General features: G+C 44.3%; 1 protein-coding gene across 1 annotated transcript in view; it reads left to right on the forward strand.

Annotated features, from left to right (window-relative positions):
• The window catches only part of GPA33 (glycoprotein A33), a 44,937-nt gene that overhangs the window by 10,584 nt on the left and 15,592 nt on the right, over positions 1-18,761 (forward strand). Inside the window, exons 2-3 of the mRNA XM_028111924.1 lie at positions 2,909-3,063; positions 17,518-17,734. Of these exons, the coding sequence (XP_027967725.1) occupies positions 2,909-3,063; positions 17,518-17,734 (372 nt within the window). The remainder of the gene's footprint in view (positions 1-2,908; positions 3,064-17,517; positions 17,735-18,761) is intronic.

An 18,761-nucleotide genomic window follows, 5' to 3' on the forward strand; every position in this document is an offset into this window, starting at 1 on the left:
AGTTAGAAAAAGTTAAGAATGAGGATGGCAGCCCGGGCAGTTTGGTTCCTGCATTTGGCCACTCTGGTGTAACGTGTAATAAAGTTGCATGAGGCAGAAGTCCTAGGAGGCGAGTACTTGTGAGTACTGATTCTGCCGGGGAGAGTGGACATTTCCTCTGGGACAGTGAATGCGCTCTAAACTTCTTCCTCAGCAAACTACTCTGGTGCTGGGAGATTTTGACTTCTTCCTGGAGGTGAAAAGCACTCACTCTCCCAGTTTGTCTATCCTGAGGGAGGTTAACACAACCCTGAACTATTCGTTTGTAGCCCCTTGCGGGGGAATTAGCTGGGCATCAGGTGGATGTTCTTCATGAACAGGAGAAGGGCTCAGCCTGGAGGAAGAGAGCAGGGGGGTGGCGAGGGTGAGAAAGCATCTTTCTGGAGCACGGGGCACCCACAGCTTTCAGGCTGCAGCAGGATGGCAGAACCTACCCTTTTCTGAACCACTAGAAAGGAGATACCCAGTGTAGACCCACACAAGGAAGGAGGAAGGGAGGTAGGTGGTTGGAAGGTTCTCGAAATGAACTTCTCTGCTCCTACTTGTCTAATCGCAGATTAGGTGTCCCATCTGGTACTTTTGTCACACCCGCTGAGAGGCAAAGATCGCATAGAAGAGAAAAACATGAGGGCCGCAGGATCAAAAAAAATTTTTTTTAAATCATCAAACATATATTTTTAAAAGGCACAAACCTCTCTTGACCCCACAGACTCCTTTAACCCCCACGTCCCTTTGGCAAAGACTGCCCTCTTCTCAACCCACTTGCTCTTGAGCCCATCTTGCCAGGCTCCATCTCCACTCCATGGCATCTGCTCAGGCCAAGGTCCCCTCGTCCCTTCCACGTCACCACATCCAGCGGTCACCCCTCAGTTCCCAGTTCCCCGGCCCAACAGATCGGCAGCTTTGGCGTAGCTGACCCCCTTTGCTTTCACGAAACACTTTTCCTGCTTGGCCACTGGGAACCACTTTTCCTGGGCTCTCTTCCTAGCCCCCTGGCCAGTTCTCCTTCTCCCTCGCTGGTTTCTCCTCATTTTCTCCACCACCAAGCGCTGTAGTGCCCCAGGGCTCCATCCCCAAATACCTTCCCTGTCTTTGTGTGCTTCTCTGTCTTCTTCCCCATCTTCTGGCCTTCAGTGACCTCCTCAGGGAACTGTCTCCTCAACGCCTCTATTGAGTGTCTAATAAGCATCCCAAACTTCACATGTCCACAGACAAACTCCCGATCTTCCCCCTAAAACCTGCCCCTCTGGGTCTTCCTCATCTCCATAAATGACAATTCCATCCTTCCAGTTGTTTCAGCCAAACCCCTTATCCATCCTTGACTTCTCTTTTCCTCTAATATGTCAAATCTAATCTGCAGTCAAATCCCATTGGCTCTACTTTCTATATACATTCCAATTCGGATCACTTCTCCCCACCTCCACTCCCCTGACCTGTGCCCAAGCCACCATTAACCCTCACCCATACAACTGGAAGAGCTTCTTGTTTGCCTGCCCTGCTTCCACTCTGTTCCCCAATCTCCTCCTTCCTTGCACCTCACTTCAGCCAGGATGCGCCTTTAAAAATGTATGTCAAGTATATTACCTGAGCTTAAATCCCCCCAAGGGCTTCCCACCTCCTCCAAAGAAAAATAAGAAGTCCTAAGTATGGGCTATGAGGCCCAATGTGACCTGAGACTTCACCTCTCTGCCTCATCTCTCCTCCTCCCTCCCCTCCAACCACATGGTTTCCTTGCTGTTCCTCACATGGACCACCTTTACTCTGCCTAGAAAGTTCTCATGACAGGTATCTGCATGGCTTTCTGTTTCAACCATCTATTGCTACAAACCAGATCACCCCAAAACTTAGTGTCCTAAAACAATGCCAGTGTATATTTTGCTCATGAATCTTCTCTCTGGGCAGGCTCTGCAAGGACAGCTCAGCCCTGCTTTCCTAGACAGCTGAGCATGCTCATCCACACGCTGGGAATGGATGCTGGCTCTCCCAAGGGACCTCAGCTGGAGCTCTGTCCCAAATACTTGCATGTGGGCTTTCCATGTGGCTGCTTCACTTTCGCACAGAATGTTATTGGGTTCTCAAAGGGAGCATCTCAAGAGGACCAAGCAAATCTTATGGCCTCTTACAAGTTAGCATGAGAAGCCATATGGTGCCCCTCATGCTGTTAGTCCCAGCTTACTCATTTTCAAGAGGAGGGGACACAGATGAAGGAGTCACCATCATGTGGAAAGATGAATATACATGATGGGAGATACTGGTGTGGCCACACTGCTTTTCTCACCTTTTCCTGGTAAACTTATGTAGAATAAACTCACCTGGGAATACCCTCTATCTCTTTACCTTCATTTAATCTTATTTATAAAACTCCTTACCACATTTAAGTGCTCCATAAAAATTTGTTAAATGTAGGACTACATTATCATCACAACAAAAAAAGGCGGTGAGGATTATTTACCAAGAGCTTTCTATGAGACAGAGACTAAAAAAAAAAAAATGTATTTATAAATATTATCTCACTAAGTTCTCCCGACAACTCTGGGAAGTATTGGTGTTCTTATTTTATGGATGAGAAAAGTTCACACAGCTTGTAAGAGGTGGGACTGAGGTGCAAAGCTGGGCTTTTAGCTACCATACAATGCATTTAACTTCTTGGTGATGTTGCAGGATGGGTGTAGGGTGGACCAAGGCACACGACCGTCTTCACTTCAGTCTTGGAGAACAGAGGGTGTGCCATGGCCAAGATCACAGTTGTAGTGTGTCTAGTTGTGGTTGCAGGAGGAAAATGTCACTGGGCATTCCCTCAGAGGTCCTCTGGGCAATTAGTGGCTCTGCCATGTCATTTACTTCTTCCCATTTCCCACTTTCTTTCCAGTCTGGGCAACTGTCAATGCCATCTCTGTGGAAACCCCACAGGATGTTCTTCGGGCTGCCCGGGGAAAGAGCGTTACCCTTCCATGCACCTACCACACATCGGCCTCCGACCGAAATGGAATTATCCAATGGGACAAGCTTCTAAGGAGTCACTCGGTAAGGATCCTTAAAAAGCTGAGGGTATCATGGGAATGAATATTACCTGACCACGACCTCTTAGAGGGCAAGGACCACAAGTCTTTCAATAAATGTTAGAATAAACACCAGCACCCAAGCTGGACTGGGTGGGGAGAGAGTGGTGAGTGTCGGACCCAGCGAGGGGCATATTATGCCACCTTTATTTTGAAAAAGTGACCTTCCCTAAAATATCCTTCTGCTGGTCAGCCTCAAGTTACCTAAATTGTATCATTTGAGACAGTCATTCCCTTTGATTAGCACAGAGCTCTCCTTGAGGTCAGATTTTATTTAATAGTGTTTTGGGGTTTGTTTGTTTTTTTTCTGTCTAGGTTCTTTTGGGGAATATAGAAGACATTGTATTTTATTTTTTATTTTTATTTTGAAATAGGTAACACAGTCCCACGGGTCCAAAATTAAAACATCATCGAAAGCGAACATTGGGAAGTCTCATTCCCGTCCTCGCCCCTCCTGTCTACCCTGATCCTTCTATTCCTACCACCTCCGCCCCTCCCCCCTGCACTCTCCACCTGTAGGCAAGGCCGATTTTCACTGGTTCTGGTTGTTTGGGACCAGCCTCTATTCTGATTGGTTGGTTATGTATTTTGAATATTACTCTCAGCTAAGAACCAATTTAATTTCTTGTGTATCCTTCCATTGACTCTGTGCAAATTCAAGAAAATGTTAGCATGTCTTGTGTGCACGTATGTCTGTTCCTATTTCCCCCTCTTTTTACACAAAAGGTAGCACATTCCAGGCACTGTTCTGCCCCTTGCATTTTTCACTCCACATAGTTCCTGAAGAGCTTTCTCCATCAGTTAATAGAGAGCTCCCTCATTCTTTAAGAGCGTCATAGGAGTCCACTGTGAGGAGACACTGTTACTATTTAGCCAGCCCCATAATGATAGGCACTTTTTTATTCCCAATCTTCCAATTACCAAGAATAACCATTTACATATGTCATTTTGTGTGTGGACAGGTATACTGCTAGAATACACTCCCAGAAAGGGTAAATGCTCTGATAATTTCATAGAGACCACCAAATTGCCTCCATTCTGTGCTCCCCCCAGCAGAACCTGAGTGCTCATTTGTGTGTACGTGTGTGTCTTAAGTAACACATGCATATGACTAAAGATTAAGAAGTAATACTTGAAGTATGTCTACCCCATACCGTGAACTCCCAGTCTCCTGTTCCCCTCACCAAAGGGAACCACTCTTCCGAGTTTTGGGGTGGCCTTCAATACAAGCTGTACACATATACAAACATACATATATGAATATGCATGTTTACATAGACTACACACACACTGTTCTGCACTTGGCTTTTTTCTCTTAATACATGTCATGAAGCTCTTTCCATATGTCAGTACGTTTATTATATAAGCTCTTTTCATATGTCAATACATTCATACCTATCTCATTTTTTACCCTTGATCTTAGCCAACAGCCTAGAGGCAATCTGTCTCTTTTTTTAAATATTTGCACAGTGTTCCATTTTATGAATGGACTATATGTACCAATGATGCATATTTGATTTGTTTCCTGTATTTTGCTGCTACAAATAATGTTGCAGTAAATATCTCTATGTGAATGTCTATGGACATATATAACACACATATATGGCAGAAATGTGTATATAAAGTATATACATGGAGGATAAATTATTAAAAATAGAACTTGAGTCATAGGGTATGTGAATTTAAAATTTTGATAAATAAGATCAGATTGCTCTCATTAGATGTCATGCCAATCTCCACGTTCACCAACAATATGAGGGCACCTACTTCTCCAACATACAGTATTCCCAAACTGTTTGATATTTGCCGTTTTGGTAAGTGAAAAAAGTATCTCATTTTTTAAAATCACATTCGCATTTCTCTAATTATTAGAAATGGAGCATCTATTCATAAGCTTGAGTGAGGTCTACTTTATTTTTATTTATTTTATTTTTGGGGGTGGGAGGAAGAAGAACACATTCAAAATTTATTCTCCAACAGACAGCCAGCATCAGCAGGTAAAACTGCAGGAGTTTCTGCATAGATCATATATTCATGAGGCATTATTTGCTTAACAGTGAGAAAGGCTCTGGTATGTTCTCTGTAACAATATGTACTTCGCAGTGTGAAAAAGTGCGAGTCTTGTGTCCCACTTACAATTCCAGGAGGAAAGGCATGACTTGGCCAAAAAAAAATTTGGATCCTAAAGTCAGATACAATAACACAGAAGAACTTTTGAGAACAGTCTTGATCTACTTTTCCACACTGAAGGAGACTGACTTCTCCACCCAGAAATTAGGGTCTTTCATTCTCCTCCTTTGTTAAACCATTAGAGCAATGTTTCATCCTTTGCTTCATATTACATATACAAAAAGGGGAATAAAAAAAATCACAAAAAATATCTCGCATGGCCCCACCATACATAAATTCAGGTTTAAGAAAGGGTGTCAGGACACTTCAGCTGTCCTAAAATAGGAAAATAGAGACGTCAGCTACAAAGCTAAAAATTAAATGAGGTGGATAAATGAGAGCTTTCACACCCATGACTTGCCTATTCCAACTTCGTAACCTTCACATGATACTCAAGAACAGTTTTCATAATTACTTGGCATAAGCTGCACCAAGGACATTTTTATACAAATTAGTACGTGAACCTAGGGGTGCCTAGTCTGTTGAGTTGGTTTTGGCTCAGGTCATGATCTCAGGGTCATGAGATCGAATGAACCACTAGTCGAGCTCCACACTCACAGGGAATTGGGGGGGAGTCTGCTTAAGATTCTCTCTCTCCCTCTCCCTCTGCCCCCCCACCCCGTGTGCTCTCTCCTCTCTCAAATAAATAAATCTTTTAAAAAAATTAGTATGTGACCCTATAAGAAACATGCCCTTCCATGAGTCTCTTCAAGAATAAAAACCCAGCTCTTCCATTGAGTAGGCACTGGGGAACTAAATTAAGTCACCCGAGGTTCCCTGCTCAGGTGCCTACTCCTCATTTAAAAAAAATGAGACACTTATTTTAAAATACCGGCCACTCTTGGAGCTCTAGCTGAACTGTATTTAAATAAACAGCAACACACATTGACTCCCAAAGGACTAAAATCAGTTGAGGGCATCCTACTTAAGGTTCCAAGGTGGAAGGAATTTTGTAATTCTACAACCTTAGTTGTTGTTGTTGTTGTTGTTGTTTAAGTACAGAAAAAAAGAAAGGATGGGTGTAGGGTTGGGGGTCATACAAAACAGGTCCCTAAACAGATGCCAGATCTTGTTCATGTACCTGCATATGGTCATCAGGGAAGTATATAGCCCATTAGGCTAACAGTTGTCTTTTCCATGGTGTTTCAGTAAGTTCCAGAGTGAGGTCTACTTTTAAAAGGCAAATGTGGGGGCACCTGGGTGGCTCAGTCAGTTAAGCACCGGACTATTTATTTATTATTATTATTTTTTTATGTTATGTTAGTCACCATACAGAACATCATTAGTTTTTTTAATGTTATGTTAATCACCATATATCACATCATTAGTTTTTGATGTAGTGTTCCATGATTCATTGTTTGTGCATAACACCCAGTGCTCCATGCAGAACGTGCCCCCTTGAATACCCATCACCAGGCTAACCCATCCCCCCACACCTCCTCCCCTCTAGAACCCTCAGTTTGTTTTTCAGAGTCCATCGTCTCTCATGGTTCGTCTCCCCCTCTGACTTACTCTCCCTCATTCTTCCCCTCCTGCTATTTTCTTCTTTTTCTTTTTTCTTAATATATGTTGCAATATTTGTTGCAGAAGTACAGATCTGCGACTCAACAGTCTTGCACAATTCACAGCGCTCACCGTAGCACATACCCTCCCCAATGTCTATCACCCAGCCACCCCATCCCTCCCACCCCCCACCACTCCAACAACCCTCAGTTTGTTTCCTGAGATTAAGAATTCCTCATATCAGTGAGGTCATATGATACATGTCTTTCTCCAATTGACTTATTTCACTCAGCATAACACCCTCCAGTTCCATCCACGTCGTTGCAAATGGCAAGATCTCATTCCTTTTGATGGCTGCATAATATTCCATTGTGTATATATACCACCTCTTCTTTATCCATTCATCTGTCGATGGACATCTGGGCTCTTTCCACAGTTTGGCTACTGTGGACATTCCTGCTATAAACATTGGGGTTCACGTACCCCTTCGGATCCCTACATTTGTATCTTTGGGGTAAATACCCAGTAGTGCAATTGCTGGATCGTATGGTAGCTCTATTTTCAACTGTTTGAGGAACCTCCATTCTGTTTTCCAGAGGGGTTGCACCAGCTTGCATTCCCACCAACAGTGTAGGAGGGTTCCCCTTTCTCTACACCCCCGCCAAGATCTGTCGTTTCCTGACTTGTTAATTTTAGCCATTCTGACGGGTGTGAGGTGGTATCTCATTGAGGTTCTGATTTGGATTTCCCTGATGCTGACCGATGTGGAGCACTTTTTCATGTGTCTGTTGGCCATTTGGATGTCTTCTTTGGAAAAATGTCTGTTCATGTCTTCTGCCCATTTCTTGACTGGATCATTTGTTCTTTGGGTGTTGAGTTTGAGAAGTTCTTTATAGATTTTGGATACTAGCCCTTTATCTGATATGTCATTTGCAAATATTTTCTCCCATTCTGTCGGTTGTCTTTTGGTTTTGTGGACTGTTTCTTTTGCTGTGCAAAAGCTTTTTATCTTGATGAAATCCCAATAGTTCATTTTTGCCCTTGTTTCCCTTGCCTTTGGCGATGTTTCTAGGAAGAAGTTGCTGCGGCTGAGGTCGAAGAGGTTGCTACCTGTGTTCTCCTTTAGGATTTTGATGGACTCCTGTCTCACGTTTAGGTCTTTCAACCATTTGGGGTCTGTTTTTGTGTGTGGTGTAAGGAAATGGTCCAGTTTCATTCTTCTGCATGTGGCTGTCCAATTTTCCCAACACGATTCGTTGAAGACACTGTCTTTTTGCCATTGGACATTCTTTCCTGCTTTGTCAAAGATAAGTTGACCATAGAGTTGAGGGTCCATTTCTGGGCTCTCGATTCTGTTCCATTGATCGATGTGTCTGTTTTTGTGCCAGCGCCATACTGTCTTGATGATGACAGCTTTGTAATAGAGCTGGAAGTCCGGAATTGTGATGCCGCCAGCTTTGCTTTTCTTTTTCAAGATTCCTCTGACTATTCGGGGTTTCTTCTGGTTCCATACAAATTTTAGGATTATTTGTTCCATTTCTTTGAAAAAAGTGGATGGTATTTTGATGGGGATTGCCTTGAATGTGTAGATTGCTCTAGGTAGCATTGACATCTTCACAATGTTGCTTCTCCCAATCCATGAGCATGGAACGTTTTTCCATTTCTTTGTGTCTTCTTCAATTTCTTTCATGAGTATTTTATAGTTTTCTGAGTACAGATCCTTTGCCTCTTTGGTTAAATTTATTCCTAGGTATCTTATGGTTTTGGGTGCAATTGTAAATGGGATCGACTCCTTGATTTGTCTCTCTTCTGTCTTGTTGTTGGTGTATAGGAATGCCACTGATTTCTGTGCATTGATTTTATATCCTGCTACTTGACTGAATTCCTGTATGAGTTCTAGCAGTTTTGGGGTGGAGTCTTTTGGGTTTTCCACATACAGTATCATATCATCTGCAAAGAGTGAGAGTTTGACTTCCTCTTTGCCGATTTGGATGCCTTTGATTTCTTTTTGTTGTCTGATTGCTGTGGCTAGGACTTCTAATACTATGTTGAATAGCAGTGGTGAGAGTGGACATCCCTGCCGCGTTCCTGACCTCAGGGGAAAAGCTCTCAGCTTTTCCCCATTGAGAATGATATTCGCTGTAGGTTTTTCATAGATGGCTTTTATGATATTGAGGTATGTGCCCTCTATCCCTATACTCTGAAGAGTTTTGATCAAGAAAGGATGCTGTACTTTGTCAAATGCTTTTTCTGCATCTGTTGAGAGGATCATATGATTCTTGTTCTTTCTTTTGTGAATGCATTGTATCACGTTGATTGATTTGCGGATGTTGAACCAGCCTTGCAGCCCAGGGATAAATCCTACTTGGTCATGGTGAATAATCCTTTTAATGTACTGTTGGATCCTATTGGCTAGTATTTTGGTGAGAATTTTTGCATCCATGTTCATCAAGGATATTGGTCTGTAAGTCTCCTTTTTGATGGGGTCTTTGTCTGGTTTTGGGATCAAGGTAATGCTGGCCTCATAAAATGAGTTTGGAACTTTCCCTTCCATTTCTATTTTTTGGAGGAGTTTCAGGAGAATAGGTATTAATTCTTCTTGAAATGTCTGATAGAATTCCCCTGGGAAGCCATCTGGCCCTGGGCTTTTGTTTCTTGGGAGATTTTTGATGACTGCTTCAATTTCCTTAGTGGCTATATAGGTCTGTTCAGGTTTTCTATTTCTTCCTGGTTCAATTTTGGTAGTTGATACATCTCTAGGGATGCACCCATTTCTTCCAGGTTATCTAATTTGCTGGCATAGATTTGCTCATAATATGTTCTTGTAATTGTTTGTATTTCTTTGGTGTTGGTTGTGATCTCTCCTCTTTCATTCATGATTTTGTTGATTTGGGTCATTTCTCTTTTCTTTTTGATAAGTCTGGCCAGGGGTTTATCAATCTTGTGAATTCTTTCAAAGAACCAGCTCCTAGTTTCGTTGATCTGTTCTACTGTTCTTTTGGTTTCTAGTTCATTGATTTCTGCTCTGATCTTTATGATTTCTCTTCTCCTGCTGGGTTTAGGCTTTAGTTGCTGTTCTTTCTCCAGCTCCTTTAGGTGTAGGGTTAGGTTGTGTATTTGAGGCCTTTCTTGTTTCTTGAGAAAGACTTGGATTGCTATATACTTTCCTCTCAGGACTGCCTTTGCTGTATCCCAAAGATTTTGAAGAGTTGTTTTTTCATTTTCATTGGTTTCCATGAATTTTTTAAATTCTTCTTTAATTTCCTGGTTGACCCATTCATTCTTTAGTAGGATGCTCTTTAGCCTCCATGTATTTGAGTTCTTTCCAACTTTCCTCTTGTGACTGAGTTCTAGTTTCAAAGCATTGTGGTTTGAAAACATGCAGGGAATGATCCCCATCTTTAGGTACCGGTTGAGACCTGATTTGTGACCTAGGATGTGATCAATTCTGGAGAATGTTCCATGGGCACTAGAGAAGAATGTGTATTCCATTGCTTTGGGATGGAATGTTCTGAATGTCTGTGAAGTCCATTTGGTCCAGTGTGTCATTTAAAGTCTTTATTTCCTTGTTGATCTTTTGCTTAGATGATCTGTCCATTTCAGTCAGGGGGGTGTTAAAGTCCCCCACTATTATTGTATTGTTGTCAATGTGTTTCTTTGTTTTTGTTATTAAGTGCCTTATATAATTGGCTGCTCCCATGTTAGGGGCATAGATATTTATAATTGTTAGATCTTCTTGTTGGATAGACCCTTTAAGTAGGATATAGTGTCCTTCTTCATCTCTTATTACAGTCTTTGTTTTAAAATCTAATTTGTCTGATATAAGGGTTGCTACCCCAGCTTTCTTTTGGTGTCCATTAGCATGGTAAATGGTTTTCCACCCCCTCACTTTCAATGTGGGGGTGTCTTTGGGTCTAAAATGAGTCTCTTGCAGACAGCATATCGATGGGTCTTGTTTTTTAATCCAATCTGATAGCCTGTGTCTTTTGATTGCGGCATTGAGCCCATTTACATTCAGGGTAACTATTGAAAGGTATGAATTTAGTGCCATTGTATTGCCTGTAAGGTGACTGTAACTGTATATTGTCTGTGTTCCTTTCTGATCTCTGCTGCTTTTAGGCTCTCTTTTTGCTTAGAGGACCCCTTTCAATATTTCTTGGAGGGCTGGTTTCATGTTTGCAAATTCCTTTAGTTTTTGTTTGTCCTGGAAGTTTTTGATCTCTCCTTCTATTTTCAATGACAGCCTAGCTGGATATAGTATTCTTGGCTGCATATTTTTCTCGTTTAGTGCTCTGAAGATATCTTGCCAGTCCTTTCTGGCCTGCCAGGTCTCTGTGGATAGGTCTGTTGCCAGTCTAATGTTTCTACCATTGTAGGTTACATATCTCTTCTCCCGAGCTGCTTTCAGGATTTTCTCTTTGTCTCTGAGACTCGTAAGTTTTACTATTAGATGTCGGGGTGTTGACCTATTATTATTGATTTTGAGAGGCGTTCTCTGTGCCTCCTGGATTTTGATGCCTGTTTCCTTCCTCACATTAGGGAAGTTCTCTGCTATTATTTGCTCCAATATACCTTCTGCCCCTCTCTCTCTTTCTTCTTCTTCTGGGATCCCAATTATTCTAATGTTGTTTCGTCTTATCGTATCGCTTATCTCTCGAATTCTGCCCTCGTGATCCTGTAGTTGTTTCTCTCTCTTTTTCTCAGCCTCTTTATTTTCCATCATTTGGTCTTCTAGATCGCTGATTCTCTCTTCTGCCTCATTTATCCTAGCAGTTAGTGCCCCCATTTTTTATTGCAGCTCATTAATAACCTTTTTGATTTCGACTTGGTTAGATTTTAGTTCTTAACTTCCACGCTTTTTTCAAGCCCAGCTAGTATCTTAAAGTCATGATTCTGAACTCTAGGTCCGACATCGTACTAATGTCCATATTGAGTACGTCCCTGGCTGACGGTACTACCTCTTGTTCTTTTTGCTGAGGTGATTTTTTTCGTCTTGTCATTTTGTCCAGAGGAGAATAGATGAATGAGAGAACAAAATGCTAACAGGTTAACAACGTCCCCAGCAAATATACTGTATACAAATCAGAAAAGACCTGAAACCAGGGAAAAAGAAAGGGAAAGAAAGAAAAAAGAAAGAGAAAAAAAAAAGAAAAAAGATAAAAACAAAAACAGAACAATACAAAAAAAGCAGAATATGATCAAATATGATCAGGCTGGTGCATAGATCAGTGCCACACACTAGATTTTGGGTGTATTTTGGTCGGTTAGAAAAAAGTGCCTCCTAAAATTTTAAAGGAGAAAGACATATATGTACAAAATAAGGGTCGATACAATGACGGGATGGAAGATGACTGTAAAGATGAAAATTATAAAAGATTTTATAAAAGGAATTGATAAGTAAGTTGTTTGAAAAAAGAAAGAAGAAGATTTAAAAAAAAAAAGAAAAAAGGGAGAGAATGTGATCAGGCAGGAGACTAGAACAAAGCCATACACTAGTGATTTAGGGTATATTTTGACCTGTTAGAAGAAACTGTATCTCAAAATTTTAAAGAGAGAACAACTTATATATATATGCCAAAAATAAGGGTAACTTCTATGAAGGGATAAAATATGACTTTAAAAATGAAAAATAAAAAATGTTTTTATTTTAAAAAGGGATTGATAAGATGTTGGTTGAAAAAGGGAAAAAGAAAAATAAAAAAAACAGTTAAAAAATTAACTTTGATGAACTAATGAATCATGGTAAAAAAAAGCCATGAATTCTATATGCAGTATTCCCCTAGCGCTGGAGTTCTCCCGTTCTCCTTAATCGGTAAACTTGGTCTTGGCTTGCTGGCTGTTCGTGCTGATCTTCTGGGGGAGGGGCCTGTTGCCGTGGTTCCCAAATGTCTTTGGCGGAGGCTGAATTGCCCCGCCCTTGTTGGTCTTGTCTAAGGAAGCTGCTCGGGTTTGCTCTCAGGAGCTTTTGTTCCCTGCAACCTCTCGGGACAGCTTTGGAGGACCAGGGTGAAAATGGTGGCCTCCCAATCTCCACTCGGAGGAGCTGAGAACTCGGGGCCCCGCTCCTCAGTGCGCCCCCAGAGAAAAGCAGTCACTCCCGTGTCCCCGGTCTCCGGCCGCACTCCGTGCTCACCCGGCCTGTGACCGAGCGTTGCTATCTCTGGCACCCGACCCTGTGTGGAGTCTCCAAACCCAGCAGATCCCTGCGGTGCGTTCCCGCGCAGCTCCTCCTGGGGGGAGAAAGGGGAGTCTCCCCGGCTCTGCCACTTGTTGGGTCCCTGCTGGAGGCAAAGTGTCCCAGCTGGGCCGCGGATCACAGTTTATGGCAACCCCGAGCTGAGAGCCCGCGCCTCGGCTCCGTCTCTGCAGCCGGCTTCCCCCGCTTCGATACCTGGGAGCTCTGCCGCACGCAGGCACCCCCGGTCTTTCTGTGACCCCGAGGGTCCTGAGACCACACTGTCCAGCGAGGTTTCCACCCCCCGCTTAGCCACTGGAGCGACGTCCCTCAGCGGACCCGACTTCTAAAAGTTTCGATTTTGTGCTCCGCGGCTCTAGCACTTGCCAGATGCGGCCGACGGAGGCCCCCCCCCCCCGCCGTCTATCCTCCCGAATATCTCCTCGGATTCACTTCTCCGCACGTCCTACCTTCCAGAAAGTGGTCGCTTCTCTGTTCAGAGAGTTGTTGCTACTCTCCTCTTCGATCTCCTGTTGAGTTCGTAGGTGTTCAGAATGGTTTGATCCCTATTCAGCTGAATTCCTGAGACCAGACGAAATCCAGGTCTCCTACCTTCGCCATCTTGCTCCGCCCCCTCCCATCATTAGTTTTGGATGTAGTGTTCCATGATTCATTGTCTGCGCATAACACCCAGTGCTCCATTCAATATGTGCCCTCCTTAATACCCATCACTGGGCTACCCCACCCCCCACCTCCCTCCCCTCTGAAACCCTCAGGTCGTTTCTCAGAGTCCATAGTCTCTCATGGTTCGTCTCCCCCTCTGATTTCCGCCCCCTTATTTTTCCCTTCCTTCGCCTAATGTCCTCCATGCTATTCCTTATGTTCCACATATGAGTGAAACCGTATGGTAATTGTCTTTCTCTGTTTGACTTATTTCACTTAGCATAATCCCTTCCAGTTCCATCCATGTCAATGCAAATGGTGGGTATTCATCCTTTCTGATGGCTGAGTAATATTCCATTGTATGTATGGACCACATATTCTTTATCCATCATCTGTGGAAGGGCATCTCAACTCCTTCCACGGTTTGGCTGTTGTGGACATTGCTGCTATGAATATTGGGGTGCAGGTGCCCCTTCTTTTCACTACATCTGTGTCTTTGGGGTAAATACCACGTAGTGCAGTCCCTGGGTCATAGGGTAGCTCTATTTTTAACTTTTTGAGGAATCTCCATACCATTTTCTAAAGTGGCTTGCATTCCCACCAACTTGCATTCCCACCAACAGTGTAAGAGGTTTCCCCCTTTCTCCACATTCTCTCCAACATTTGTTGTTTCCTGCCTTGTTAATTTTTGCCATTCTAACTGGTGTAAGGTGTTATCTCAGTGTAAGCCCCGGACTCTTGATCTTGGCTCCGGTCTTGATCACAGGGTCTTGAGTTCAGGCCCCGTGTTGGGCTCCATGCTGGGTGTGGACCTACTTAATAACAAAACAAAAAAAAAAAGAAAAAAGAAACAAAAAATGCAAATGTGCCTGCCAGAGGTAAGCATTAGGTCCCTGGAATACCCAGAGTGAAAGCATTTACCTTTTTCCCTGACAGGAAAGAAGGGGTGACCCAGGACACCCAAGGCCTAGAGCAGCAGGACCCAGGGGAAGGAGAGTAAATCCTGCCTGATGCACCCTGTTGTCTATTGCCCTGGGGACCCTGATGGGCCATGGGCACAGGTCTTATCTATTTCCAGAATCTCAGGGTAAAACCTAGAGAGGGAAGCTGCAGCCTTTAGCTTGAAGAAACTGAAGGCTGTCTCTTTCACCATCACATGTATTCAGCCAACCAGATGTAAGGTCTCATGAGGCACTTTTCTGAGTGCTTAATAAACACTAAAGTTCTTCTGTTGACTGATGGATCCCCCACTTCCAAAAGGATTTGAGGCAATCCCCTTGAGAGTAAGCAAGGGTGCGGAGAAGGGATTAAATCTGTATCCTCAAGGAGATTATTGTGACAGGTCCGGGCAAGGGGGCGGGGGTGCGGGATCCAGGGAGGAAGCCTTGGGATAGCTGTGTTTGGGAGAACGGTTGGGGCATCAAGAGCCCCAGGCAGAGCCAGCCCGTCAGAAAAGAGCTGAGCTGGGAAGGATCTGCATTCGTGGGCTGGTCCTCAGCTCAAGACACCTCCTCCTCTCCCGCCCTGATGCTCCTCCCCTTCTCAGCCAAGCTTCCCATGAGTTACCGGCCCCTCCCAGGGCAGTTGCAGTAATGCCCTGCACAAGGGTACCCAGCCCAGGGAGCCTGCACTCCAGTAGCCAGCTCGCGTGCCCTGGCACAGGCTGTGTCGATCCAAAAACTAGGGCACCTTGTCCTAATTTGCCCAAAGGACCTGTGCAGCATCAGACCTGCACTGTGTCTCCACACTCCCTTCTCTACCCAAGCCTGCTCTGCCTTTGGCCTCTACCAACCCACTGATGTCACTGGCAACTTTTGCTGATTCAATGTACTCATTAAGGCTTCCTCTTGTTTCATCTCTCGCTAGCATTTCCCACTATTGACCACTTTCCCATCTCGGAATCTTCCTCCCTTGGCTCTTTGGCAGTCCCATCTTGGGTTTTCTTCTGATCCATCTGAGCTCTCCCCGACCTTTCAGAATGAAGTGCGCTGGGGACTTGGCATGCCGTACTCATTTACCTGGGGTGGCCTCCTCCAGCCCATGGCTCAGTTAATATCTAAGTCACTGACTTCCAAACCTTCATTCCCAGGTGCACTCAGCTGCCCTGTCCACTCCTACTGAGCTCCACCTGGGTGTCCCTTCGACACTTCAGGCACATCACCTATTAAACAGAATGCATCATTTTTTCTTAAAACATTCTCTGTCTAGGTGTTTCTTCTCTTGGAAGTGACATCACTGTATACCCGGGATATTCAGGCCAAAGACCCTCCCCCTTGAGGTCTGCCACTCCCTGACTCCCAGTCCCATCGGTCTACCCTGTTCACCCTCCCCAAATTCACTTCATCCTTCCCATCTGCACTGCCACAGCCTGATCCAAAGACCCATCGTTTTTCATCTGAATTGCTCAACTCATTTCTTAACTGCCTTTGCTTCTCCTTCTAATTCATTTCCCACCCTGTGCTGAGAGTTAACTTCCTAAAATACGTGGCTCTCTAGTGCTTTCAGGAAAAAGTGCAACCGATTCAGTCCCGTATACACAGTGCCTGCAGTCTGGCAACGCAGAATCGCCAGGGTCCGGGCTCTGAAACCAGATGTCTGGTTCAAATCCCTGCCCTGCCATTTGGTTAACCACGTGAACTTGGGAGAGGTACTTAACCTCTTGGTGCCTTGGTTTCCTCATGTGTAAAATGGGTGTAATCATAATACCTCCATCATGGCAGTGTTGTGAGATAATACACACAAAGTGCTTGGAATAGTACCCAGCACAGAGCACACACTCAGTAAAGAGCACCTATGATCCTTATTACTACCTGCCCATGCTCATCTTCCACCTACCCTCACACACTCACCTCCATTCATACTGAACCACTTGGGGTTGACCCAGAGCTTCCCACTCCTAGGTCTTTCTTCAATGTTCTCCCTTTGCTTAAAATGCCAAATACATCTGTCCTCCTGCAATGTGCACCACCCCAACCCCCTAGCCCTTTGCCTGGCCGGTTCTCCTTTGTCCTTCAGGATCCAAGCCACTGTCTTCTGGGAACTCTTCCAGGAAGCCTTCCCAGACTTCCCAGTTTAGATGTAATGCCTCTATTCTGAGGCCCCGTAGCTAATCATAGGGTGTCATAACATTTATCCTTTGAGGGCAGAAATCATGAGTTATTCATCTTTGAATATCACACTCAGTAGCGATGATGTCTAGCACTTAACAGCAAACCTACCGTGTCAGGCAATGCCCGAACTGTTTTGCATATATACTTTAATCCTGACAAAAATTGTATAAAATAGGTGTTATTGTTTTTATCTCCATTTTGTAGAAAAGGAAATGGAGTCACATTTTGCTCAAGGTCATATGACTAGTAAGTGGCAGAGTTGGGATTTGTACTTGGGCAGTTTGGCTAGAAAGTAGTGATCTTAGCCAGTTTCATGTTCTTTTTGGTAAACAATGAGTAGATCAGTGAATAAATAAATTCCAAAGGCAAGAGTCAAGTAAATAAAGTGGGCTTGGGAGCCAATGGCGGCCGCCTAGCACAATGTGTGGCACGTGATAGGTGCTCATTAAACTCTGGTTGTCTGAATGAGTGAGAACAGTTTGAAATCGAATGGGTAAGAGAGATGCCAGAGGTTACCAGAGGTGAAGGTGTGGGGATCCGAGAAAGCCCTTTATCCATCTGTGCTTCTGTGTTAGGAACTGCCTATCTGCCCTGGTCTTTTAGTATTTTCATTAAAAGGACACATACATTATAAGAGGAACCCACAAATGGGCACTACATATTAGAGCTGTTTCTTCTGAGGGGTTGCTGAGTCAGCCCTTTGGGCCTGGGAAATGGTGGATGAGGCTACTCAGCACAGGCTGAAAGCACCATGCCAAGACTTGGGGTAAGGTCAAGTGGTGTTTCTTCTTCCTCCCAGGAAAGGGTGCTCACCTGGCAATTTTCGTTGAAAAGCTACATCTATGGTGAACTTTACAAGAACCGCGTCAACATATCGAGCAATGCTGAGCAATCAGACGCCTCCATCACCATTGACCAGCTGACCATGGATGACAACGGCACGTACGAGTGCTCAGTCTCCCTGATGTCAGACCTGGTGGGAACCTCTAAGTCACGCATCCGGCTCTTGGTCCTCGGTGAGTGTCTCTGTCTCCTTCCTGGGGTGGCAGGGAGGTGGGGCAGGGAGGCGTGCTCAGAGAAGAAGCGCCCTTGTGGGAAGGTAAAGTCAGAGGCAGCCAGACCTGACCAGGAGCTCAGACTCCTCCCCTCATCCCATCTGCCTGGGCAGGGGGCGGCTCTTCCCTTTTTAACCGAAGACTATTCTGAGTGGCCCACCAATGGCACACAGTTCCAGGGCAGTGGAGGAGGCTGGTTTGGAGTGGCCCTGGGGTCAGCCTGGGAAATTCTGCCCATGCTCTATCCAGCGCTCTTCCCCATAACACAGCTCCCTTCCTTTTCATCGCAAACTTATTAGGGAGAAGAAAAAGGGAAATCCTAGATCCTAAATAAGCACTCTCACCGGGCCTTCCTTTGGTGCTGAGAGCCAGATTGTGAACTTCCCCGTCATAAATCCAGCTAATCAGTAGAAACCCTTCACACCAGCATCTCTCCACCCCTGGGCCCCAACCACACACCGAAGATCAGGCTCTACTACCTTTGAAATATGTCCCAAGATGACATTCTTTTCATACAGATAACTTATTGTTGGAGCTTATAGTTTTGGAAGATTCGGAACAATCACCTACTTTAGTATCTTCATTTTGTAGAAGAGGCCCAGAGAAAGTAGGCACCTGACTCAGAGTCAGTTACTGGATGCATTTTAATGAATGGCTCCTCTAGGTCCAATATAAGGAATGGCCTCCACCCCGGAAGGTAGCAATGCTTTAAACCAAAATGATGGATCATTTTTCCTTTATTTTTTCCATTTATACTCCTTAGTGCGATTTTTTTAAATTGCGGGAAGTGGCTGCCTGGCTTTTTGAAGCATTGTGTCAATCAAACAATGTAGCCCCGAAGAGAGAATAATTAACCATCTCCTTCCATCTTACCACCAGCCTGGTAGCCAATGGCAATATTCCTCCATACTTTTCTCCACGTCCTTTTCAACTACGCAAGTGTGCATGCACACACACACTTTTTCTTTCTTTCCTTTCCTTTGGAAAA

The sequence above is a fragment of the Eumetopias jubatus genome, unplaced genomic scaffold (assembly GCF_037043125.1).
Source record: "Eumetopias jubatus isolate StellerSeaLion01/CBP00866 unplaced genomic scaffold, mEumJub1_p1.0 scaffold_12, whole genome shotgun sequence".
Classification (NCBI taxonomy): Eukaryota; Metazoa; Chordata; class Mammalia; order Carnivora; family Otariidae; genus Eumetopias; species Eumetopias jubatus.